Source organism: Maylandia zebra, linkage group LG3, assembly GCF_041146795.1.
Source record: "Maylandia zebra isolate NMK-2024a linkage group LG3, Mzebra_GT3a, whole genome shotgun sequence".
NCBI classification, from domain to species: Eukaryota; Metazoa; Chordata; class Actinopteri; order Cichliformes; family Cichlidae; genus Maylandia; species Maylandia zebra.
Window position 1 is genome coordinate 37,375,435 of NC_135169.1, and position 25,963 is coordinate 37,401,397.

Here is a 25,963-nt window from a genome sequence, read left to right on the forward strand (position 1 = left end):
CAAACTGCTATAACCATTTGTAAATCTTACTTTACGCTGATGGATCACATCGTACACGTTTGTCCATGCATACCGGACAGCAGGGGGCGTTCATGCGATGTTCCAACACTGTCGAAAAGTAGTAGAAGAAGAACGCCCCCCGTCCCCAAGAGCACCTCCGTTTCCCTCCCGGACGCTCCGCCCACGTCAAATTTTCTCCTAGTTTGAGGCAGGCTCTGCCTCTTACGTCCACAGGAGACCGCTGTTGTGCACGGTCAGTGTTGCCAACTTTTTTTTTTTTCTGAAAAGCGACCAGTGACAAATCTGGCGACTTTTCCTGGTGTTACTGGAGACTTATGACGACTTTTTGACGTGAAAGCACGTATCGCTCTTACAGCAGCGGGTGCTGCCGTGGGCACCTCGCCGTCTAAAATAAATCAATGCACTAAAACACATCATTGCAAACTTAGAAATCGGATGTCCTTGGAGAGCCTTAACTCCATCTTGTACATCTCATATATAGACTGAAGCTGTCTGGTGGGGCTTCCTATGAACACCAGCTGCTTGATAAGGTTTTGCAGCTGCACATCAGCTGCATGCTAACTTCCATTAAGTCAAATGCTACAGATGCTGATCCTGCCATAAAAGCTCTCAACCAAAACGAGGATGACCCACTCCTTCTGTGAGCCAGCACGGCCTGTGCGTGTGGAGGGGTGTCTGAAAAAAACAAAAACAAAAAACAATTAGCCTGCATTAGAACCAGACTAGTTCCCATCATTTTTCACATTGCCACTGTTTCTTCTAGTGTGTCTCTTTTTTTGTCCATTTCGATTGTTAATGTAGTTTGTTACAAACGTTATGGTTACATATGTTTTTCTGTTACTTTTTGTGGACCACAAGGTTTGCAACTACTTAAACACACACACACACACATATATAAAGAGTGCCTATTTCGGGTCAGTTTTGCCGGTCCCAAGCCCTGATAAAGGAGGAAGATTGGAATTGTGACATTAAAAAAGCAATAATCGCTAAAAGAAATTTAATTTGTAGTTTTAAAAATATTCTAAATGCATTAGGGGTGTTTTTTTACTCACTTTGTCTCTCCCAGCGGTGGTTACAATTACATAAACACGACCAATTATGTAAATTAGGCGATGACGTCATCCGCTGACTTTTATGACAGCCAATAGCGATTTCCCTTACTGAGGAGTTGGCAACACTGTGGACGGTTCATTTTTACCGGACTGTTTGACGGAAGGGACGCGTTCTTCTTACATAGACAGGTGTGTTGCGTACGCTGATCTTTTTGGCCTTTCGTAGAAGGATATGAAGCATTTCCTCAGGCTTTTTGTGCGCGGGCTTAAGCACCGAGCCCAGCTTACAGAACAGACCGACGTTTGGTACAATTGTGTTAGCTAGACGCCGTCAACAGCTAAGCTGACTTGCATGACATCTGTCCCTGCTTCGTTATTAATACTAGTTGCGGCAAATGATTGTGTATAACGTCTTCTTCTTCTTATTTTAAAGAACAAAATAAAACCATGCTGCTTCGCAAAGTGAGCCAGTCTTCCGCCCTGTGCAGCACCGTTCTCCGGCTTCCTGCCGTGCTAACCGGGTGAGTAATCATCAGTAATTATTGCTATAGAGACTTTAGAATGAGATGTTTATGTTTTACAAACATATCGTGTCATGTCTGATCTGCAGAGGTCAGCGTCAGGCCGCGGTGGTGTTTGTTGGGCAAAACGGCCGTCTCTACGCAAGCCAGGCAGCCGAGGTGCGTTACGTTATTATATCGTATTTCATTATAATGCATTAAGTACACATTACTCTGTTTAACACGGCAGCTTCACGCTGTGGCTCCACAACATTTGATCGAGACTGTGTCCTTGTTTGGGTAATCGCAGCTTGCGGCTGATATAACTCCAGCACCCCCTCCCGCTCAAACTGGGGGAAAGTTCACTGTTCACGTGATCCAGGTATTAAAGGTGACACTGCAGTTGCTCAGGCAAGCGTTCACAATAAAAACAATAGGCCGATGATGTCATACGTGGAGTTTCGCCATGATGCTTGCACACCCGACATTACCACAATGTTTTTAACAAAAATGCATAAATTTATCAGCAGTTGTAAAGTCAGTGATCGTGTGTGTTGTTACTTTTGTTATTATAATTGTTAATAATGATATTATTTCTTTGTGTATAGTAAAACAAGTCGTAATGATAAATATGTCTAAGCAGTTTTAAAGTCTTGCAGGTCTTCCTCAGATTGACTGTGAACTTTTGGCTTAGCAAAATTGCTATGAAGTAACAAGGAAATATTTTCCACTGTTATCTGCAAATCAGAGTTTTTCCTGCTTTGAAAACAAAAGAGCTATCAACAGAAAATCACCACCACTGAGATAAAAAAAAATTTTTTAGCCTAAAATGTGTTTCAAAATAAAGGTTTGGTTTATCATATTGTCAGAAGTGTCAGGAAAATGGACAGTAAGATACCCCAGAGTCATTGCCACAAATTTATCCAACCAGTCCAGTTTATCCTCCCAAGAGGTCAACTTTGATCTGGGATAAACTCTGTGTTTTTGTATTTGCTGAGAGGTCTCATATAGTGCTGGATCCATAAGCATTACATTAAAACAAATATTTCTAAAGTAGATTCTGGGGGAAAACAGGGGCTTTTCTATCCTTTGATTGTTTATCTACTACTTAATTCCTCTGGTGTAATAGAAATGGAGATGTGGAGGTCTTCATCAATAGAAAATCAGTTTGCTGAGTCTTCAGGGCTTATGTTTTAATCATTATTGATGGTGTGAACTAAGGTTGGGCAATTGGACGAATATATCGACGATAGGTTGAGGCTACCGTCATTCATTTTTACAAGGGCGATTAATTTATTTATTTGCTTATGATTAAGTTTGCATGCCTGAATATATCGCCTATTGTCAATTACTGGACTGACGATTGTCAGCTGGAAAATTTTTACATATCGCCCAACCTTAGTGTGAACCCAGGTCCCTCTTACAGTGTTTGGTCCTTTTGACCAGCACATATAAAGTCTGGGGATGTTGTAGCTAATTCCTTATGACAATACCTATAATTATAATAATGATATTGCCTCTAGTGGTGCTGTTACACAGAGATGTTACTAGTGACTTATGGAGATCATCACTATAAAAAAAATAAGTGGCCACAAAGCTACACCAGCAGACCACCATTAAATATCTTGGCCAGACTTGGAAGTACTGGTGTTAGTGGATACGGAGGACAATGTGGAGGTGCCGGTTGTGTCCATCTGGATTTTCTTCTTATTGAAAACACTTAACCTCTGCCAATGATGCTGCTTCAAATAAAACAGTCAGAAGGTGATCTGGTACCAAGCCAGACCTGACTCCACACTGGCCCCGCATCAGTGGAACAGCTGTGTTTATTAACACGGTTATTAACTTGAAATTGGCAGTGAGTCCTGGTCAACACAGTAATTATTAGCTGGGAACAAAGTTCATACCTATTTTGTTGCTTTAATAAAATAAACATATGTAAATCCTGCTCCAAGGTCGTGCTTTTAACTCATTCACTGCCAGCCATTGGCAGTGAATGAGTTAAACCCATTGACTCATGCACTGCAATTGACGGCTATAGACGTCAATGGCAGTGAATGAGTTAATAAACACGAGCTCACAGGGTGTTGTCTGTATAGTTAAAAGCAGAACTTTATGACAGCCCTGTGATAAATACTTTTATTGTGAGGCGTAATAAATGTTGTCTTTATGAAATTAAAATGCAATTCACTGGAAGTTTTACTGGAGTTAATTATGAATCGGGTACAAAAGGCAGATTTAAAAACATGAACCACATACTCAGCACTCAGCTGAGTGGCTGTACCCTTGGCTTCACCTCTCACCTAGTTGAGATCGGAGCTGGTGTCCCGATTGAAACTGGAAAAACTGTAGCCTGTGTGCTCTTAACATTTAATCACCAAACAGCACTTGACAGCAAACTGTCTCCCTCTGTGTACCTTCATCCTGTTGGCTACATGGTGGTAAACCTTCAGATGTGTTATTCCTTTTACATGAGTCAACCAGACACTGCGTATGGTTAAGCAGTGATTTTGTATGTTTTGTAAGCTTTGTTGCACAGAGAGTTTGTAGCTTCCTCACTTGTTTCCCTTTATTCATTTTAAACATAATTTATATAATTTTGTCCTCTGCTCTGTTTGTGGTTTCAGGCAGTGCTGGAGAAGCCTGCAGCAGTCGGCAGTGACGCTGCCACCAAAGTGGAAAAGAAGACAGCTGCTGCTGCTGTATGTTTACTATCTGCTTTATAAGCAAGTCTTACGTTTATAATGGCCAAAATCTGGTTAAAATCAGTCAGTCTACTTTGTTTATTTTCAAAGTAAAAGGTTTGAATCCTAGGAGCAATAGGGCACATGTTTCTTTAAGAATGGGTCCCTCTTTAAAGCTGATTTCTTTGCTGTTTAAACACAACACACAGAGGCTTTCAGTGTTCTCAATTCACCAGCAGGTGGCAGCATAAATCACAGCAATGCATGTTTGTTAGGCCCTAAGGGCTTTAAGCTTGACCTCTCCTGTAGCTCCATAGAGCCGTTTCAGTGGTGTTTGAGTTAACTTAAATGTTACTGTTTGGTTTATCTTTTCACAGGAATCCAAATCATTTGCTTTCAACATTTTCAAGGGGCAGATCACAACTTCCCAGGTTTTTCCCTTTCCCCAAGGTAAATCCATAAGACGTATTTATGTTCTTACCTGATTTTTAAAAAAAAAAAATTAAAGCCAGCTTCTTGCTGGTTGGCTTTGTTAAACTGGAAAGCTGTTTTCAGTGTAATGGTTTGTATGTGCCGCAGTCCTCAATGAGGAGCAGGAGCAGTTCCTTCGAGAGCTCGTGGGGCCATGCAGCAAATTTTTCGAGGTAATTGTAAATCTTATTCTGACCTCACGCTCACTGCTCCTAAACACCCCCAAACCCTCCACTCACCGATTCCCCCTCCATGTTTCTGCTCCCTGTGGACAGGAGGTAAATGATCCAGCCAAGAACGATGCCTTGGAGAAAGTGGAGGATCACACCATGGAGGGCCTGAAGGAGATGGGTGCCTTTGGTATGCAGGTGCCAGCTGACCTGGGTGGCATTGGCCTCTCAAATACTCAGGTACAGCTTGCTTGACTTAATTATGATATTGACAACATGGCAATGGTTTTAAAAAGTTTAACGGAAATTATCCATCCAACAGTACGCCCGGCTGGTCGAGATCGTTGGCAGTCATGATTTGGGGGTCGGTATTACTTTGGGTGCACACCAGTCTATTGGTTTCAAGGGAATTTTGCTTTTTGGGAATAAAGCTCAGAAGGAAAAATATCTGCCAAAACTCGCCTCAGGTAAGAATACCAGCATCAGCATCTGGATTTCGAGGTAAACTGCAGCTCTGTAGAAGATTGGAGACGTTCTGTCTGTTTATTATTGAAAGCTTAAAAAAGCCAGAGTGTTGGAGGGACACACTGTGCTAGAAAAGTCTAACTTCATGTGAAAGAAAAGCTTAGTAATTTTTGTTGTAAATTTTTGCTTTGACAATGACTCTGTGTGTGTGTGTGTGTGTGTTACTCCAGGCGAGCACATAGCCGCCTTCTGCCTGACTGAACCAGCCAGCGGTTCTGATGCCGCCTCTATCAAAACCGTTGCCGTCCAGTCGCCCTGCGGAAAGTATTTCACCCTCAATGGAAGCAAGATCTGGATCAGGTGAGGACTCCAAGGAAGTTCTTGGTGAATAGTTTGCTAAAAAATAGTCCGACTTGATGACAAACCTAAAATAGAAAATCGGACAAACCACAGCACAGTCTGCTGAGGAGGGTTCAACGTTCTCTCCATAGTTATTGCCTATGTTTAAGCGCTTTCGATCCCGTTCTTCTGTATATGCTTGAATGGTTTTCAAAATGTTGCTGAGCTGAGACACTTTGCACTACACACAAGTTCTGGTGGTTATAAGACTGTGTACCCTCTGAACAACCACTCGCTTTCTCTCATCAAAGCAATGCACGACCGCAGTGGTTAGTGCAGCTGACACCCGTCTCACTTTCTCTCGCTTGAGTGCAACTTCCTGTTACACGAAGACTGGGGAGTACGTGCTACTGTCTGTCATTAATCGTGAGATGCTGTGTGATTGCTTAGAAGCAACAGCTGACTGGCGTCACGCATGAATAAAATATGAATAAGTAGTTTAACCGTCTTATATCTGTGTGTGAGGGAGCTTTGATTTTATTACTTGTAGCATTTTAAAAAAATTGTATTTTATTAGTGTCTAAATCAGTGTTTAGTCCTTTTAAAACTCCTGTTTTTAGAGTTGACGTATTTGAAAAGTAATCTTAAAGTAAAGCTTGACTGTTTGACAGCTGAAGCTTTTTCGTGCTTTCACCACAAGGGGGCAGAATTACACAGTGCATCCAGCGACACACAGTAATGGCCACTCCATTCTAAATAACCTTCTCTCCTCAGCAACGGAGGTTTGGCTGAGATCTTCACTGTATTCGCCAAGACGCCCATGAAGGACCCCAAAACCGGGGAGATGAAGGACAAGATCACGGCGTTCATTGTGGAGAGGAGCTTTGGAGGAGTGACACAGTGAGCGCCCCTTTTCTTAACTTAGCAGACTGTTTGCCACTAAACCCTTTATTTTTGTTGTGGATGAAACTTTTTATTTCTTCCTTCCCATCATCGTAAACCTTACTTCTGTCTCGCAGTGGCCCTCCGGAGAAGAAAATGGGCATCAAGGCTTCCAACACGGCCGAGGTCTACTTTGATAACGTGCGAGTGCCGGCCGAGTGCGTGCTGGGCGAAATCGGAGGCGGATTCAAGGTGGCAATGAACATCCTGAACAACGGCCGCTTTGGCATGGCGGCCGCCCTCTCCGGCACCATGAAGAATGTCATCGCCAAAGCTGTGAGTGAATCCCCTCCAGGCTCCTTAAGTGTAGAAAGGAAGGGAAGTGGGTGAAGTGCACCGGTGGAGCTCTTCTCTCGAAGCCTATGGCTTTTACTTATGGTTTAGTTTCTATATGTGCTGTCAGGTTTCCCACTTGCTGCATTGTTTCTTATCTGTAACCAATATTGTCTGTGTTGCAACTCATTTCGCTTTGCTTTGTTCTTCATTGTGGGTTAGTGGGAAATTCCCCTTCTCTTTGTGGCCTCTTTCTGCTTCTTGCTGCGCTTAAATGTGCTGAAGGCCTCCGTTCGGCTCTGTCTACTGAGAGGATTCAGCTTTTTTTGATTAGTAAAGTAATTAATTTTTTTTTTAACTTAAATTACTTAAAATCAATGTTATGTTTATTAAAACAGTTTGAATTGCTACCAGTAGATGGTCATAAGATTAGAGGACCATAGACACAGTGACAACACACACTGGTTAATGGAGTCCTCTTTTGAAGCCTCGAGCTGACTGTTTTGGGTGTCTCGGCATTTAAAAACTAAATCTTTGAGCGACTGAGAAATCAAGACAATGCAGACTTATTCAGTAGCAACTTGACAGTCACATGCAGTCGTGTCCTGCTTTATTGTCTGCTTTAATATAAATACAAACATAATTGACTAAATGAACATCCTGCTGTGACTCAAAACGAACAGCTGAGAACATAATGGCTTACTGAAAGCGTTTAATGAGGCCATAGGTCAAGGAAGATGAGGCGCAGTTTCTCATGAACGATGATAAAAGCAGAGTTGAACTATAAATATTTAATGAGACAAACGGAGAACGTAACATCACATTCGCAGGAGGATGTTGAACACAAATCAATCAAATTGGAATAAATATTTTTTAAAAACATCGTGTGTGGAGATGCAAAGTTTCATTCAGATTGGCCGGCCTGTTGGGGAGGAGATAAGGTAAATGGAGACATACATGATCATATTTTTTTGATGGAAAAAAATTTTGTGCAGATGCTGATATAAAAAAACACAAATTTATCTGGCCAGTAGCTGATGTGGTATTATTACTATTATTAGATCTAGGTAGACTAAAGCATACAGCTGCACATAACTCTTTCACTTGTTTACAATAGGGCTGCCACAAACGATTATTTTGATAGTTGACTAGTCACCGATTTTGCGATTAGTCGACTAATCAGATCATCATCCATTGGACGTAAAACTACAGCTTATTGCACCAGCAGCATCTGCTCTTATATAACTATCATTAGCTTACAGCTTTAAGTGTTTAAGGTCTGTGCTAACTAAAAATAAAGACAAGATGATAGTTTATTAATTTTTAATGAAATTTGCAGATTGTTTCGGTGAAGTTTAATAAACTCCTTGCTATCTAAAATATAACAGGACACTGGAGTATATTCTGGAGCATCTCACACTTCTGATAATCAGCTGTCTGCTTGACGTTTATTCAGCTGTGTAAAAACTATAACTTTAAACTCAGCCAAACCGATTTACTCAGGAACAAATAAAATACTAAAAAAGCCAAACAATAACATAAGTTATCTAAGTGACTTATATATGTTTAACCTGAGTAGCAAAAGACGGCGGTGGGTTTGAAAACGATTTGCTGGGAGTCCGGTGCTCTCACGGACTCTAGTGACCTAGCCGCCGGCTCGCTATCGAGCTAGTGGGTAACAGATGTCTCCGAAAACGTCGGCGCACTTTTGAAAATATGTGGTGTCTTGATAAACTGAGCAGATATTTGAGGTTTACACAGCTACATTCTCGCCTGAAAATATGTTAAACGTTTATTTTGTGACCCAGAAAGAATAATAAGAGTAATATTAAAACTAACTAGCTGCCGCCATTGTTGGAAACTGAGCTGGGCTGCGCTATAAATTCTAGTTTCTTCTTCTTCGGAGTTTAACGGCAGCTGGCATCCTTGTACATGCAGTGCTGCCATCTTCTGTTTCAGTCCGTTATTACACTCTTAAATCCTACTACTTATTCCTGCGTCTTTTGGGATCTTACAAAGCTTCAAACGACGCGTCGACTATTAAATTAGTCGTAATCATGACTAGTCAACTAATCGTGGCAGCCCTAGTTTACAACACTTGTCTTTTAACAAGTGCAAAACTGATATGACACAACAGAAAACCACTGTTTACTGACATATCAGCACTGATAATTAGGCGACCGTGGACCTCTTCTTCAGTTGCAAATGTTTCACTACTAGAAAAATCCATTAATATTAAGCCAGTGTGCACATGTACCTCCTGAGAACATGAAGAGAAATTTACTTCAAAGTCAGTGTTAGTGCGCTTATAGTAAACGAGATTCACAAATCAGTTTTGCAGCTAAATGGTCTCTACAGTAAGCATATTTTATTGCTGTGACTGAAGGGATTTCTCGCCCGGGGGGGAAAAACGTGGTTGTTTTGTTTGAGCAGTTGCGTCGGCTGGAGAGAAAACTGTGAAAAGTTCATGTGGGGGGAATTCCTGCCCCCTCAGCGTTTTTACTGAGGGAGAATCTCATGCAGAGGAGGCACAGGGAGCCGGTTCTCATGCACTTAGAGAAATGACTTGCTCACATGTTGATAAAGAGAAGTTCATTTTTTCACTGTTTAATGCCATGCAGCCATAAACTGCCTTCAGTGAGCGCTTGCGACCTAATTCAACACTAATCTTAACGTGTGAACTTTTTATTAAAGAAAGCATGGTTATTTTCAGCTTTGTTGTTTGTTTTCACGTCTCATGGTATTTTGACACATTGCCACCAGTTTTGCACCTCACCACAATACTGATCATGCTTCTTTTTGTGGTGACCGGCAGCTCTGCCAAACTTCCTCTTCTCATACAAAAAAAACCTGCTAGATAGCAACAGCATTTCAGGGCACCAAAAAAAACACTTGCAAAAGCTTGTTTCCTCATATCTTGTGGCTTGAGTCAAATTCTTGACTTAAAATAATGAATTGTGGTCTTATAGCGGCCTGTGCTTTTCCACTTTTCGTCAGGTGGACCATGCAGCCAACAGAACCCAGTTTGGGAACAAGATTCACAACTACGGAGCCATCCAGGAGAAGGTGGCTCACATGACTATGCTGCAGTACGTCGCAGAGGTCAGACAACACAACACGAATCTGTAACGCTACCTCACCTGATGCCGCGCTGAGCCGTGTGGTGCAGGTTCTGAGAAGAACCTTGCTGATTAATGGTTTGCTGTTATCTTGACATCGTGGTTGATTTCCTGTTTTACTGTCAGTCAGCATAATCTGCTTGTCAGCTCACTGGGCTTTATTTAACACAGAGAATGTGCTGAGATGCCTTTTTTAAAATGTGACGAATTCAAATTAAATTCAGTTTTGATTGTCTTTATGAGAAAGGTGTCAAACTCATGGTACCATTACTTCTGTGTGTTTTCTCAGTCCATGGCCTACATGATCAGTGGGAACATGGACAGCGGAGCAACCGACTTCCAGATCGAAGCTGCCATCAGCAAGATATTTGCCTCTGTAAGAAATTTCCACTTCAATGTTTGTACTGCAAGCCTTTTATTTCGGCTTTTGCAGTAACCAGAAAGCCTTTAAGGATGTTTGGCTTCAATTTTTCTGGCGCTTATTTCATAATCTTCATGAGGTTCCTTTTTCTGTGGAAGACTGAAGGATGGTAAATAGAGGAAGCATATGACTCCTGACTGATGTGAGATGAAATGTGATAGTGTGTTTGGCAGTGCTAAACGTCTTTTACATGTCTGTGTTTCTTTGTGTAATTGAGACAGGAAGCAGCATGGTTTGTGACAGACGAGAGCATTCAGGTTATGGGCGGCATGGGTTTCATGAAGGTGAGTCCTCAGTCCACATCCTGTTAGTTACAAACCAGGTAACACGGGGACAAATCTATTTGACAAAATTTAAAGTTTGTGTTTTTGAAAGCTAGAGTTTAACATCCTGATGAAAGCAGGTGAAACAGTAGATAGAACAGGAATTTCTCGATACTCAGAATTTATACCTTTTGTATAGTCTCTTTTTATATAGCACCAAATCACAACAGCATTCACTTTGTATTGTAAAGTAATAACACTACATTATTGGAATCAAACTTGAACAATCAACCAACCCAATAGGTCTGTGAAGGTTCTCAGTCATGGACCCCCTAACGCCTTAACACCCACTCACATCCAGGGCCATTTGACCTTGGGAAATCACATGATAGGGTGGGGCTAGGTTTCACAATGAGCTCACCTAAAACCTTGGCTGATTGTGACCTACACCCGTTTTCACAACTTGGCTTGTGTGATTAGGTAGAGGATCATTACGGGGTCCATTGTCCCTCTTGGAGTGGACACTCCCACTTAAATTTGAGACTCTCCACCATTTGACCCTAGAACTGAAGAAGGATGAGAGGTCAAACATCTTCAAGCAATTTAAAGAAGTCCAGACGCTTTTCTTTCCGAGCTGCTTAGACAACCAACCCACTATAAGCAAGCAGTTGGTAACAGTGGGAAAGAAAAACTCCCTTTTAACAGGAAGAAGGCTCCAGCAGAAGCCGGCTCAGGGAGGGGCGGCCATCTGTTGCCACTGTTGTTGCTCTGTCTCCTGACCTTCCTGTCAGTTTTTCATTATTTTATCCCAAAAGGGCAAAAATAAATATTTTTTTAAAAAACCCTAATGATGGGGCTTGATGTGGTGTCAGTGTAAGGTTTCACAGAAGACGTGATTGCTCATTAGCCTGCAGAAATGGAAGTATGTCCGTTTAAGAGTAATCGCTGTTCTTATCCCATTCACAGTTAGTGGTTACAAGTAGCTGAACAGTTCATTGTCAGGCCAACGCTGTTGGATGACTTTAGCTATTTGCTGCTGTACTAGTTCACATTGTTCACACAAACATTAGGCAGTAGGTAATGGATAATAGGCATTGATTTGGAAATAACTTGAGCTTATTATATAATATTGTACTATTCAGTGTATTTCTAATTAGGCAGCTGTAAGCATTTAAAAGAGGGATGTGGTGGCCGCAATAAAGGGAATTGAAAATATCAACATTCGGACGTTTGCCTTGTACTGCGATGCAATGTTTTTCTGCTGCTGAAAAACAACATGTTATGAAGGTGTAGATGTTAATTAATATTAACAATAATTCACTGTCCAAACCTAAAATCAATCAGGTCAAAAAAAGCTTTAATTTTCAGATTTTTAAATATTAACAGATTTTTTTTTTTGAGACAATATTTTATATTATTTCATTTTTAATCTGAAAAGTGTTACAAAGGGGATGAAATATATATGGTCTAGTACACCTCATACCCCCCTTTAGACTCACCCCTGCTTGCTTCAGTTATCGCATTAATGTACAGCTGCCGTCAGCCTTCAGTAAGTTGCATAATTCAAACGTGCTGTTTGACCAAGTGAACAGTTCATCTGCAGATTTTAATGCAGCCTTACTTCTGGGGGCTTACTGCAGATTTTTCTCTTTGTAAAACAAGCGGCGGTGGATGGAGCACCTACAAAGTTTACTTTTCTTCACGTCAGAGTTTGTTGATCAGGTGGTTTGATTAAGGACTCCAGGTTTTAATGGTGATTACAGGAACAGCACTGTTTTCTTTCGTTCAATCTGAGATCACTGTTTCGGTAATGGCTCCGCCTCTTCGCTCTTTGCGGTGTGTAAACAGACACTGGCTCCGCGTTAAAACTCTTTGACGATGAAAGCCAAGTTTTAACATGACCCCTAAAAAGTAGATGTTTCTAAAGACATTGCTTTTTTTGTGTTTGTTTGTTTTGTTTTGTGCAGCCACAAATACAAAGGCTCCTACAACATGTAGGGGAGCTGTAACCATCAGCACTGGGAATGTGTGTAGATTGTTTTTGGATGTATGCTGACTGTGGTCACGTGCGCAGTTTCCAGATAGTTGCGCTCATCTTTTGGCTTCGCTTCTGTTTGGTTTTTGTTTTATCTCAAACACGGCTGTCAGTAAACGTTGGCGAGCCTTTGACAGGTGTGACAAGCACTCAAACAAGGATGCGCCTAAAGGATCCGCATTTCCTTGTTTTATGCGCTGGAAGATAAAATCGTTTTCCCGCTCTGTTTACTGTGTGTTTCTGTCCACGAACGCTTCAGTTTTTGTTGTGATGATGATGGTGATGGTGGGCTAATGGCCTCTATCTGTTTAGAGTTTTAAACAGAAGTAATGATGTAATCGGGCAACAGATCTTTGTTCTTATCCATTAAAGATGCACAGGTGTGGCTAAGACTTCTCAGAAGCCTTTGCACTGTATAGTGGCAGGTGCTTGCCTTGCTGTTGCGGTATTGAGTCATATAGTTGCAACAGGCGAGTTGGCATACACACACAGAAAATACTGAGACCACATTCGAGTGAAAAAAAAGATATCAAGCAAGAAGTTCACTAGAATAGACTGGAAACAACCAGCTGAAGATACGGGGGCGTGGTGGAGCTGTGTAAACAGTTTTGTGCTGCTTAAAATAAACCAGACAGTGCAGAAGAGAGAAAAAAAAAAAGCTTGCTGCTTTGGTTTGATTTTTAGTTCAGTGGAAAGTGTGCTCAGTCATGGAGGACAATGTATGACTTTTAAAAAACAAAAAGTTTAGTTCAGCCACTGTAAACAATGATTTACACTCTGAGTACTTGTATTGTTGAGTTACGATTGGATTGGTCTGATGTAAAGCTGCTTAAAATAATTCCACTTCCTTTGTGTTACGTGCCAGTTGATAGTGGAATTAGTTGCGCAGCAGCGGGGGGGACGAATGCAGCAGGCTTTTAGCGGTTCTGCTCGCTCTGTGCGTTTTGACTCAGGGTTTCACTTCAGCAAGGAAACCAAGTCAAATGTGTGCTGGTGTACATTTTCATTTCTGTGCCACTTAAAATATGCACACTTTCCACATACAGAATTCAGAAGCGGTGCAAAAGCCTCTATTCCTCTTTAACGGTGCATTTTCATTACCTTATTTCAGGGCGTTAAATGGACGTGAGATGGGAAAGAATTAAGTGCTAACCTTGGAAAATGTACAATATTTGCATTCCTTCTGTCTTATTAGGGCTTTTAGTTACTTAGTTATTTTTATTATTACTTTTTAATAATTCAAGTATTTAGTAGATTTTGCATTTTAGAACAACAAATGCAAAAATGCATCAACCAAAAACAAGAAGCAAACAAACAAAAAAACAAAACAAAAACAGTGAGGTCTTAACATCTGTTGCATTAAGTCAGGTATACATGTAGGTGCAAAAGTTGTCCCACTGTTCAACTGCAGCTTCCGCCACATGATGTAACTTTCCCAACATCTTTTCGCAAGCAGCGTTCCCAATCATTCTTTCTTTCCACATTTTAAGCGTTGGCATATGGGAGTCCTTCCAGGGTTCCAAAATGATACGGGCACATGTTACCAGTGCAGTATTTAACACTCTAAACTGGTGTTTATTTAATTGTGGCACCTCTCCTTTGTCTCCTAGTAGACATAATTTAGGTGATCTGGGCAAATTACACTTAGTTACTTTTTATTTTTGGTGCTTTATTGAGGTGGAGCTGAAAAGCAATGGAGCCCATCATGTTCTTTATTTGTGTTTGTTTCTGCAGGACGCTGGAATAGAGAGAGTGATGAGGGATTTGAGAATTTTCAGAATCTTTGAGGGTACAAACGACATCCTGAGGCTCTTTGTGGCTCTGAATGGCTTCCAGGTAACACAGAAATTTCCTCTGTGTGTGTGTGTGTGTGCGCGTGTGCGTGCTTTGTGAAAGTACAGAGGAAGTGGATTCTGCTTGCTGTATAAAATGCTGAAATTCTGTGATAAGAAGCAACTTCCTCTACACATTTCACATTTGAGTTCTGTATCACATCCACGTTTTCTGCACTTCGCTTTTCCTCACTCTCTATCAGGAAGTATTCTTAACACGTTGCATATGACTACAGATTGAGCAATCCAGATAAACCCTGACTCCTCCTGACTACGTTTAGCCCTTTGCTCAGCAGCTTGCATGTGCTTCCCTGCAGAATGCTGGAAACCAGCTGAAGAGCCTGCAGAAGGCCCTGAAGAGCCCCATCAGCAACGCCGGCGTGCTCGCAGGAGAAATCACCAAGAGAGCCAAAAGGTTGGTTTAGCTTCTGCAACACTGTTTTTCCTTTCTGTATGTCTGGAAGGCAGTGGGTGTGCGATCAGGGGTCGCCCCTTGCAAAAAATAGAACGTGACCTGAAGAAGTGATACAGGCTGATGTCGACAGAGACAGCAGTTATGCCATCAGATTAATGGAAATGGAGGCATTTTTTATGCACTCTTTCTCTTTCTGAGAAAAGCAGTGATGTGAAAATGATTTTCTTACACTTGTGTACTCGCAAGTGCAAGAAAATCACGTGCTGCACACATACACACAGGAGGCAGAAAAGTGTGGCTTCCTCCTCTCTTTGTGTTAATTTGATTAAGACTTCCTTTTAACCGTTTACTTACCGCTGTCAGAGGCTGTGTGAGTGCTTTTGTAGCTCAGGCATACAGGCTCATATAACTGCGGTGCAGATCATTTATCCTCTCTACTCCGCCTGCCCAATTCTAGGAGACACTGAAAGCTGCTTGCACGTCAGGGTCTGTAGTCTTGCTTTTATAGCAACAGTAGCACACAAAGGTGTTGTGTGGTGCTGCATTGCGCTGGTTGTGCAATTAATACAATGAACGGCTAAAAACAAACAGTCGACCACTGAACGCATCATAGAGAGACTTTTAGACGCAATGATAGCATTTATAGCATAAACTTGTCATAACCTCTGTATAGAGCCTCAGCTGCAGGTTTCAGTCAGTTCGACCAGCTGTTTGGCTTATTTTTGTTCTGTATTTAATTTAAACATGGTTAACTGTGCAGCTTCCCACACACTGTATATAAAAGATGGTCTTAGCCATCGTGACTTCACCATTTGGGAATTTTGGGACTTTGTCGCTGGCTTTTCCAACCAGACATTGACAATGCATGACTGCATTTTACTCGCGAAAACTGGAGTACAAACTTCTTTGATAGGCTGTATGTCAGACAGCATATTATTATTATTATTATTATTAACTGGACAAATTAATTTTTATAGCAGATTTAAAATGACAGAGTTGACCAAAGTGTCAGCGTGCCAGCACAGGTGCTGTCACACACCTAGCTTTTTATTTTTAGCTTTCAAAAAACATCCATGTGCACTGCATCATGGGAGTCTTTGAGGGCTGGCCTTTAGACTGAGCAAGTTTTGGCTTAAATCTGGAGCCTCGAGGTTGCTTTTTGGGATCAACAGATCCATCGTAGACTCGGACGGACGGCTGAACGATGCTGTCGGTGTTGCTGAGAATGACTTTTTGTTGTGTAACGCGGTCCTCTCTTCTTTACAGGAAGGCAGGTTTGAGCACAGGTCTGACGCTGCAGGGGACGGTGCATCCTGAGCTGGCACACAGCGGAGAACTGGTGTGTTATTTTTCTTATTATTTGTATCGATCAACTGTTATTTATGAGACAAACCCATCTAAGGGGCTGGCCCAGGCTGGATGAATGGGTGCCTGGCACTTTTAAGAGGACGCTTTGTTTACTAATGGAACATTTCCTCCTGCGTTGCCTTCATTTTCTGCTTTCTGCTACAGTCTGCGTGTTTCCTAACGCTCTGCACTTTTTGTTGTTTCTGCTTTCCAGACAGTCAAAGCCATTGAGCAGTTTGGAGGAGTTATCGAGGAGCTGCTGATCAAACATGGCAAGAAGATCATCGGTGAGAGAGTGTGTGTGTGTGACTGCGGGTGTTTCAGCTCACCTGGAAGATTTGAACTTGACTATATTATGAGTTATTTCTGACAGTTTAGAAATGACATCTTTGCATTTTATTAACAATTGTTATTTTTTTCTAACTTATCTAAACTTGTGTGCTTTCATTTTTCAGATGAACAGTTTATTCTCAAGAGAGTCGCAGACTGCGCCATTGACATCTACGCCATGGTGGTCGTCCTGTCAAGGTATGCAAAAGTGCAAACAACAGATTTAAGTCTTCGTTCTTTTTTTTTTTTTTTTTTTTTTCCACTAACCACACCATCCTTTCTATCTGTCCCCGTTGCGCTCTTTCTGCACGCTCCCACCCACCTTCTAAACTAAGGTCTTCTTTTATTCCACAAACAAACTCCTACGCAGCCCAAACCGACCTTTCTTGTGAACGTCTTTTTTTTCTCGGCCTCTTTCTGCAGGGCGTCGCGAGCTCTGAGTGAAGGCCACACATCAGCTCAGCATGAGAAGTTGCTGTGTGAGACCTGGTGTACCGAGGTAAGATCCTCCGCAGAGCCAGACACAAACACGTGCTGCTATGTAAGGAGGATGTTCGGTGTTTTTAATGACCTGAACCGTGGCTAGCACTCTTAGGTAGTGTCACTGTGGTAAGTAGTGGGATACATGATTAAAGAGAGGAGCTAGTTTGGCCTGGCGTCATTTTACACAGCAGTGAAGACACAAGTTTTAAATATAAACCAGAAGCACTGGGAGAGCGCAAACCAAGGCGCTCACTCTCTGAGCAATATTTCCCTTTAAGGGAGTAATACTGTATTTGTATATAAACATTATAGGTATTCAATGTTAAGTAACTGGACTAAAAATAAAGCTCTATAAAACATTATTATCACTTTGACCTTCAGAGGAATCTGTTGACCTTCAAGGTGAGATCTGACAGGAAATTTTAAATCTTTATACAGGGTTATATTAACAATACACACCACATTGGTCATAATTATAGTTTCTATGTTGTAACGCTTTTTGTCAGTTTGTGACTAATAGGTCATTGAGTTGACTTTGGACACCTTGGTGGATGTAAGCCAAGGTCTAAAGGAGCATTAGCACGACCCCGCGCTACACTCCTACAAAGTTTAATCAGAATTCAGTCAAATGTTTTGACCTGTCTTGTTTACAGACAGAATGGCACTGTGAATAAAAACATAAGCTCTCCTTGGCTGAGGAAATAAGTCCATACTTTACCTCTGTGGTGTTCTGATGCCATCGCGATCAGTTTGATACCATCGCTCTCCTCCTCTCTCCGTCCCCCAGGCTCACGACAGGGTCACGCACGAGATCAAGTCTCTCCACTCCAGCGAGTCCAGAAAGCTCTTCAGCAACATGCGGGCCATCTCTGCAGCAGTCGTGGAGAACGGAGGAGTGGTTGCTGCTCACCCCCTGGGTTTCTAAACGCCCTCGCTCTTTCTGCGTTTCGTCAGTCTTCTCAACATCTCGTCACGTATGCCAAGTCCTCCCGGACTTTTTTGCCATTAATCCTCTGACACACATCGGTGCCCTTTTTTAATTTATGAGATGCATTTACAGCCTCAGAAACTGGTTTTGGTTTTGGTGTCTTTTTTAATCCCACTGTTTTTTCCTGTCATTTATTTATGACATTGTGACTCAAGGCATCTAAATTTTGAGCTGCACTTTTGTTCTGTGAGAAATAAAAATGTCATGCGAGTTGGAAACGTCACAGTTCTACATTTGTCTAAAGTGTGAAGGGGGCTTTGAAATGCACCCTTTCCTTTGTATCCAAGCCTTCATGATGTAAACCCTCAGTGTTTAATCTGTTAATACATTAATTTATGCTCTTTTGGTTCTTGGTAATTAACCATAAATACAACGATATCAATGCAACTTTAAGTCAGGGAGCCAGTTAACAGGAAACTGATGTGTCTTTAAAGGACAGATTTTTACACTTGGTGTTTAAATGCAGAGAACAGCGTGATGTTTGTTCTTAACGCCTTTCTGCATGTTCAGTTTGCTCGTTGATCAACAGACACACAAATATCAAGACTGTAAAACCTTTTTGCCTTAGAAACCGGCTCGAACACACAAAGCTTTCCTAACAATACTTCACTGTGTGCTCTTTACTGTCATCAGCCACCTGGAACTGCAGTGAATGTAACATCGTCTGTGTACCATGTTTAAGTTTTCTGTCATTTATTTCTCTACCGTAGCGAACGTGTAACAAAGTGGGAGTCTGTATAGGCTGTAACTATACTGCTTTTTCCTGCCAATGAAGTTCATTTTCTCCAGACTGTCTCGCCCTCTTTGTGATTTTCAGCACGTACAGCAACACTGACTTTTAGTGGCACTTAAAAAGAAATAAAAAATCCCATCACTGCAATATTTTTACCCATCTTGCCGCCAAACGAGCTTCCTATTTCTGTTGTATTCATAACAAACTTTGCTAATTCAGTTTCACTTCTGCAGTTCGGCTCTTCAAGGGCAGGTGCCTTACAGGAAAGCCAGTATTTGCTTTTATGTCAGGAGTCGTCTGCCGGTGTGTATACAAGTGAAGTGCAAACAGATGAACCCCTTCCTGTCTTTACACAGGCATACGCACACGAGATGACAAGCGTTACTTATGTGGGTGAGAGTCTAAAGAACTTAATGCGAAAGGTGCCGATGCTGTAGAAGGCCTGCGGTTGTTGTTGCTGAGAATTCCCCAGGCATGTGTCTGTCCTCCTGGTTGAAAACCGTTTCTCAAGCTCAGCAGTAGCTGAGAAGCAAACCCAGCATCCCTGTATGATTTCCTTTTTTTTATGCGGAAACATTCGAACCAAGATCAAAACAAAATTCGATTTGGTGTTTTTAAAAAAACAAACAAGCAAAAAACACCAGTCTCACTTTAAAAATCGAATCTTCTAAAATAATAATGCACTGGTGTCGAGCATTAACCAATGAGTGTAAGGAGAATTACGTCACTCTTAGAGGTGTTACGAGATGTGGTTAGCTCAGGAAATGGGGGCTCAAACCACCAGCTTTTTTTTAAAGCTTACTTACTGGTCATATTTCTCCAATAACAGAAGAATCAAGTGTAAAGTGGTTTAGCATCTCATCACTGCAGCTTTTTTGACCGAGGCCTGTAGCTTTCTCAGTTTTTAAATCAATATATGGACATGCGTGAACCCCCCTACCCACCCTGTTGTGTTTGGCTCATCATCCACCATCATCATCACCTCATTCAGAGCAGGGGAACATGGCTTTAGGTCCTCACTATGTGCAGAGAAACGGATTTTTAGCATCTTTTTTAACAAACGATTTCCTGTCAATCATTTAATGGCATCTTATAATGTTAGGCTGTAAGAAAGCTCTGGTTTGCTGTGCGGAGTAACAAGCAGCGGCGTTATGTCAAACGCTCAAAACAACCCACATTATCTAACCTGGTGACAATGTTTTTAAAACTAAGTGATATTTATACTTGGACAACAGATAAATTATAACCCAGCTTGCACTTGTACCAATACGGTCAGAGGTCAGGTGATCATTGTTTGCAGATTTCACTCATGTGTGACCTTGTGTGTAACAGCCGTGCTGGTCAGTGCACGAGTTTAAACAGGTGTGTAAAAACAAAAACCCGTGTGAGTGAGGGGATGAACTGGCTCCTTAAATGGAAATCGGTCTGAGATCAAATATAGTCTGTGTCTTATGTTAAAAGCACATTTTTAATGCTGAAACCCGAAGTTGTATTTTTGTTATTTAGCTCTGTATTTAATCACGTTTATAGGCAAAGCTGTCCGCCTCCTTGTCAGCCGTAGTTAGTGTACCTGGTATGTGTTCATGTAACCGGCAGACTAATTATTACATGCGCTCAGTTAGATATGACACAGACTCTAATAGTGAATAACTTTGTGTGAATTCTCTGAGGTAAGTCTTTTCCACATGTAGACTAGCTTGCACACTAATAACATGTATATTTTGGTAGCATTGTGTTTAGAGTAGGCAGGATATTGGACGACCAACAAACAGGAAATGGTCAAAGGCAGATTTGAAACCGGGCCCCAGTGAAAGACATTGTGGCCTGTGAGTCACCTACGCAAACCAGTGAACTAAATCCACGGCCACACGTCTGCCCTTCCACAGACAGACAGTGTCTGTGTCATGTTTCTCGTTTATGGGCTATGATTGCTTGCATTATCATTGCGCAGTGTCTATGGCCTCACAGTGCTGGAATTAGCGCATCAACACCATTTAACTCACATTTCTTTTTTTAATGTCAACAATATTAATAATATATAAACAACATTCATCAGACCACATATTTAAGAAACTCGCGTATTCCAGTCATTAAGATCCCAAATGTCTCCATCAGCCTGGAGGTCAGGGAGCTTAAGTCGGGACCAGCCAGGACAGGGAACGGTCCCTCCGACCACTGCGCAGCTCTGCTGTTAATCAGCATGTGGTTCACCAGGAAAAGGCAGAAAAGGTCAAAAATAGACCCAAGTATAAACATGCTGATGTTCCATCTTGCTGCTGCTGCATGACTGTAACATTCCCATATCAGGATGAAGCCTCACGGACTGATGTGATGGCGTAAAGGGCCCTTCCTAGCTGAGAACATGTTCCTGTTACAAATAAAATCCCAATGAAGACCGGCTTTTTCCCTTCAGGCGTCCTCCGCATTGCCTTGACATGAGCTCTGGTCATGTGAGAAACTCCTGACTGCTACCGGCTGAGTTTCCTCTTGCGGGACTTCAGGGACTTGCGAGACTTCCAGGGAAATGATGGTCTGAGCCGTCATCGTTCTCTCCCTGAAGGGCAAAAAAGAGCAAAGAGAACAAATAAGCTCATTTGCCTCCTTTCTGAGGCGTCGTGGTGGCTGGCATTTCCAAATCACTGAAAAGGAAAGTCATTAATATTCACGAAGCCGCACTTTCATCTTGAAATCACACACCAACTGTCCACAGCGATCCCTCATTGAGTCACGGTGTAGTAATAGCAGTTGTAGTGATGGAGAACCTGAAGCAAATGAGCTTTGTTTTACACGTTTATCTCAAAATTAGTCACCCGTCTACAGAAAGTTCCCTTTTTGACTGTTTCTAATATGTGAACATTAATTTGCATTGTTTTACATACATGGCACACTCAGTTTTACAGAGAACTGCAGTGCATGGACATTACCAGACGATAGGGTGAATCACGCAAACACTCCTGCCGTAAACAAACTCAGTGAAATCCTGTCTCGGTTTACTGGATTTTACAGTCAGCGTCCTATTTATTGACTAAAAGGCAAAAACAATGTAAAGTATATTCTGGGATGAGCTGTGACGGGATTGCCCCCCTCGTCTTCTGGACATCTACTTTCAAATCAAACTATTGTCACATAAAATCTGACAACAACAAGTTTTTGTCTTTATGTTTTTCCCCTTTCTACTTAGTTGCTCCATGTTAAGGATTTCTACATTCATTGATTGGTAAACTGAGCTCAAAGCCGTCCAAACGCCATTTGTTCACACTGAGAAGCTGTGAGCTCAGTGAAGGTGAATTGTGCGACTGCAATAGTAATCTTTACCCATTTGCCAGTGTACCTTTACTGCTGTAAATATTATAACTAGATCACAGTCTGATTAGCGGATTAGATAGCTGTGTGACTAATTAAAGGTAAAGATCAGACTAAACCAGTGGAGGAACTTGTGTGATGATGCCTCACAGCAACAAGGTTCTGGGTTTTTAGCCTCCAGAATGGCTTTGTGTGTGCACTTGGCATGTTGTCCCAGTGGCCTATGTGGTTTCTGAGTGCTCCATCCATAGTCCAAAGACGTGCACGTTAGGTTATCCGTTGGTTCTAATTTAGCCCTACAGGTTAGAACTGTGCCCTACTGTGTCCGTGTCAACCCTGTGATGGGCCAGCGACAGCAGCAATAGGCTCGAGTCACCCACTGTGGTTAAACGGTTAAGAAAGAGGGAGGGTGAAGTAACATGAGTCATGCAACTGCTTGTTGCACAACATCTTTAAGCAATTAATATCTAACATCTGTGGTCCTGCTTTTAGATGAAGCTGACTTTGAAAAATACTGAGCACACCTTTGGTAATTTTGTGGTGACCCTTATCACTGCGTAAAGGAAAACAGAGGGGCAACTTGTTGCCAGGTGAATGTCAGAAGATCACACTGCCTGACGCAATGATCGGGATATTAAAGCAGGACTGTAGAGCATCGACCTTAAAAGATGAAGGCACGTTTGAAAGTTCAGTGGTGCACTGTGACCCAGGGAATGGTGCAGTGATCACAAGAGTTAGACATTAGACTAACAGTCTAATTACTTTGTTGGACTATTGTGGAGGTTTTGCAGGCGGTTCTGCGTTCAGGAGGTTCCGTGTGGAGTTTGCATGTTATCTCGGTGGCTGCGTGGGCTCTCTCTGGGTATTCCTACCATGTTAGCTTAACGTGCTGTAGTGTGACTGTGGGCGTGCACGGTTAGTATGTCTCTCTGTGAACCCTGCATCTAGACCTGCGGCAGCTGGGATAACGACCCTGAACTGAATGAGTGGATCCATGCACCTGTCCACTTTGTGGAGAGGGTCACTTGAAAACAACACACATTACTGAACATTATTCTATGTCTGTCCTAAAGGACATTTCTTTCTATCGCTTTTATCAAAACACTTAAATTAAATGAGGGGTTATTATTATTATTTTTTAGAACTTTTTTAGAAGCCGTTTTTATGATGGTCTTTTCCCCTTTAATTAGTCACTTGTCTGTATATCATCTATAGACGCAGACAGAAAAGTAGAAACTGATGGAATATTGCAATTTTGACCATTAAGGGGTTGTAAATACATTTAATGAATGGATGAGCCCGGACATACCTCGTTCTGTAGGGCACATGAGACCAGTTAGCACGCACAGTCCAGCCCAGGACACTCTTCAGATATCGGGAACAGCAGGGGAACCTGCGACTCAACTGCTCCAGAAGTTCCTCTTTACGCAAACCGTAAACAACTGGCGCAACGCACTGGGCCAGACTGAAGAAAGCAAAAATGACAACGGCGGACAGCTCCTTGGTCTCCCGCTGAATAAACGCCCGCTTGTAGAGAATTGAAAGCACGAAGTTCACAAAGTTGGGGAGCAGGTAGACAGCGAGCTGGGAACCGTGAAGGGCGATCGTTCTGCATCCTGCCCGATTTCTGCGATTGAGGACCCCGAGCCGCCGTCCCTCCATGAGTATCCTCACGTAGCTGTAGAGAATGATCAGCGTGCACAGCCCTATAAAGAGCACCTTCTGTAGTTCGCCTTTCTTCAGTTGCTCCCGGCCGCACTCGCCCCGATCAGGCGCACCACTGTCTTTAAAAAGCAAACTGAGGGGGATCACCAGCGCCACCATCCAGGTAAACACTCCAAGGAGCCAGGGCCAGTGGCCCTTATTGCACACAGAGCTGTAGCGCATCGGGTGGCACACGGCGCAGAAGCGGTCCAGAGCCATCGCGGTGAGCGTCAGGAGGATGTTGGACGCGCTGCTGATCAAAATGGTAATCATTGCCATGCACGCAGAGCGGGACAGCCGCGTGTCCAGGTGGATCTGGTAGTAGAACACACTGCTCATGCCCAGGTGAACCAGCGCGGACACCAGCAGGTGGAAAATGAGCACGAAGCGGGCGTGACGCCGGAGCCGCTCCTCGCGCAAGATAGTCCAGTTGATGATGAGGTTGAAGAAAAGCAGCACGGAGAAAGAAACCGTGGACACGTAAAAGCGTACGCAGGTGTAGTCGCTGACCTCCGTGGTGTTGTTCCGTGACATTATTCTTCATCGGGGTTTGGGTGGATTTACAAGATAATGACGGAGGCAGCGGTGGAGCTGATGGGGAAGACAGTTTGTCCGCCGCATGTTCCTCTCTGTCTGCTGCTCTGTCACTGCAGACCCAGACATCCGCTCTCTCTCTCTCCCTCTCTCTCTCTCTCTCTCTCTCTCTGTCATAGGCAGGCCTACTTGTGTCACGTGTCTGTATGAGGTCTTTTGGTAAACAATAAATTCTCTATAGGTGTTGCGACTTTCATCTGTAAACAAAGCCGCGGCCGGCTGAGTTGGTTGTGTCCCTGTGACGCGCCTCCAATAATCCATAATGGGTCGTACTTGTACTTTGCACATTTATTTTAAGAACAAAACAAAAACAAACATTTGCGCTTTCAATCAATTTACAAATAGCGCATGGATTAACTGGTGTGCCAAAAAATGACGGTCAACAGAAAAGTTTGCCCAAAAACCACTCACCCAACACCTGCTGCGAACACCGACATCAGGTAAATAGACTGTGACCACACCCACATACCATCACCTGAGACGCAGGTAAAGCTATACACCTGTGCCACCAAAACAAAAAGGAAAAACATAAACATTGACTTTGGCTCTTACAACAGGCTTTATCAACCATCCTCACACCGGCCTCCTTTCTAACTCCAATCCCAGCCAAACCTCGACATCCACTCTTAACACCCCCGCAGTTTGCACGTGGCCTTTGGGAGAAGTTCAAATCTAACACAATTGCTGCACATTTACACCCCACGCAGTATTAATTACCAGTGATTAAGTTAAATTCTATTAGTCCTCTTTGTCTTTTGAAACGACAGAAGAATTCAGGTTTAAAACGGATCTGCAAAATTACTTTAAAAAAAGATTTTGAAACATTTTGATATTATTATTAAATATAATATTAATATTAATTACTATTATTATTATTAAAATTAACACGCGAGTTACACAGTTGCTTTCACGTAGGGGAGACCGGGGATAGTTGTAACGTGGGTCAGTTGTAACACTTCCAATTTCTCCAATCAGGGCTAAGTTTCAAATGATGTGACTCATCCTGTGCATGCCCAATTCAGTTCTGCTATTACATGTGAAAAATCAGCACATTTTGTCAAACACAGACAATTTAACACGAAAGAAAAGTAATTTGTATGCCAAAAAGTAAGTTTTTCTACTTTATTTCAATTTGTAATAGCATTATCTGCTTTGCAGTTAAACTCATCAAACTTAAATTATGTTATTTGTATGTCTATGGGGATATATTCTGTGTAGGTCTTTAGTGCTAATGTTTTAGCCGTTGGCTGTAATGTTAGCTAGTTCATGGCTATAGGAGTCTGGGTTAGTTGTAACAATAATGCAGATGTTGCAACTTACCACACTATTACTTTAACTTATATTAAACAAGTTGGGGCGACGACATCAGCAGAGAGAGGTTCACTGGTCGCATTTGTATATGCGGTTAATGCCATTGGCAACACAATTCCTCCACTGTTTGTGTTCCCACACATACATTATGCAGACCACTGTGTCAGA

The 25,963-nt window shown here is 42.2% G+C and overlaps 2 protein-coding genes across 2 annotated transcripts; one reads left to right on the forward strand and one right to left on the reverse strand.

The window, feature by feature from the left end:
- Window positions 1-1,157: 1,157 nt before the first annotated feature.
- Window positions 1,158-18,938, forward strand: acadvl (acyl-CoA dehydrogenase very long chain). The gene is made up of 21 exons (XM_004562740.3): window positions 1,158-1,262; window positions 1,507-1,594; window positions 1,684-1,753; window positions 4,201-4,275; window positions 4,635-4,707; window positions 4,837-4,901; window positions 5,004-5,138; window positions 5,221-5,365; window positions 5,594-5,723; window positions 6,477-6,602; window positions 6,722-6,920; window positions 9,915-10,019; window positions 10,326-10,412; window positions 10,679-10,741; window positions 14,490-14,591; window positions 14,905-15,002; window positions 16,269-16,341; window positions 16,564-16,636; window positions 16,805-16,877; window positions 17,103-17,178; window positions 17,950-18,938. Exons 2-21 carry the CDS (start codon window positions 1,521-1,523, stop codon window positions 18,085-18,087), a joined length of 1,980 nt encoding a protein of 659 aa, XP_004562797.2. The 5' UTR covers window positions 1,158-1,262; window positions 1,507-1,520; the 3' UTR covers window positions 18,088-18,938.
- Window positions 18,939-20,876: 1,938 nt separating this feature from the next.
- zgc:194312 (olfactory receptor 51E1) lies at window positions 20,877-24,552 on the reverse strand. Its single transcript, XM_004562742.5, has 2 exons — window positions 23,496-24,552; window positions 20,877-21,437 (listed from the first exon to the last, which is right to left on the reverse strand). The coding sequence occupies exons 1-2, from the start codon at window positions 24,422-24,424 to the stop codon at window positions 21,293-21,295; spliced, it is 1,074 nt and encodes a 357-aa protein (XP_004562799.1). The 5' UTR covers window positions 24,425-24,552; the 3' UTR covers window positions 20,877-21,292.
- Between the last annotated feature and the right edge of the window lie 1,411 nt (window positions 24,553-25,963).

Bases quoted from the DNA above. Each gene is read 5' to 3' on its own strand.
- acadvl (XM_004562740.3), top strand. From the start codon at position 1,521: ATGCTGCTTCGCAAAGTGAGCCAGTCTTCCGCCCTGTGCAGCACCGTT. The intron at 4,902-5,003 runs GTAATTGTAAAT...CCCTGTGGACAG, and splicing joins CATGCAGCAAATTTTTCGAG to GAGGTAAATGATCCAGCCAA. The intron at 16,342-16,563 runs GTGTGTTATTTT...TCTGCTTTCCAG, and splicing joins TGGCACACAGCGGAGAACTG to ACAGTCAAAGCCATTGAGCA.
- zgc:194312 (XM_004562742.5), bottom strand. From the start codon at position 24,424: ATGTCACGGAACAACACCACGGAGGTCAGCGACTACACCTGCGTACGC. The intron at 21,438-23,495 runs GTATGTCCGGGC...TTTGCCCTTCAG, and splicing joins CATGTGCCCTACAGAACGAG to GGAGAGAACGATGACGGCTC.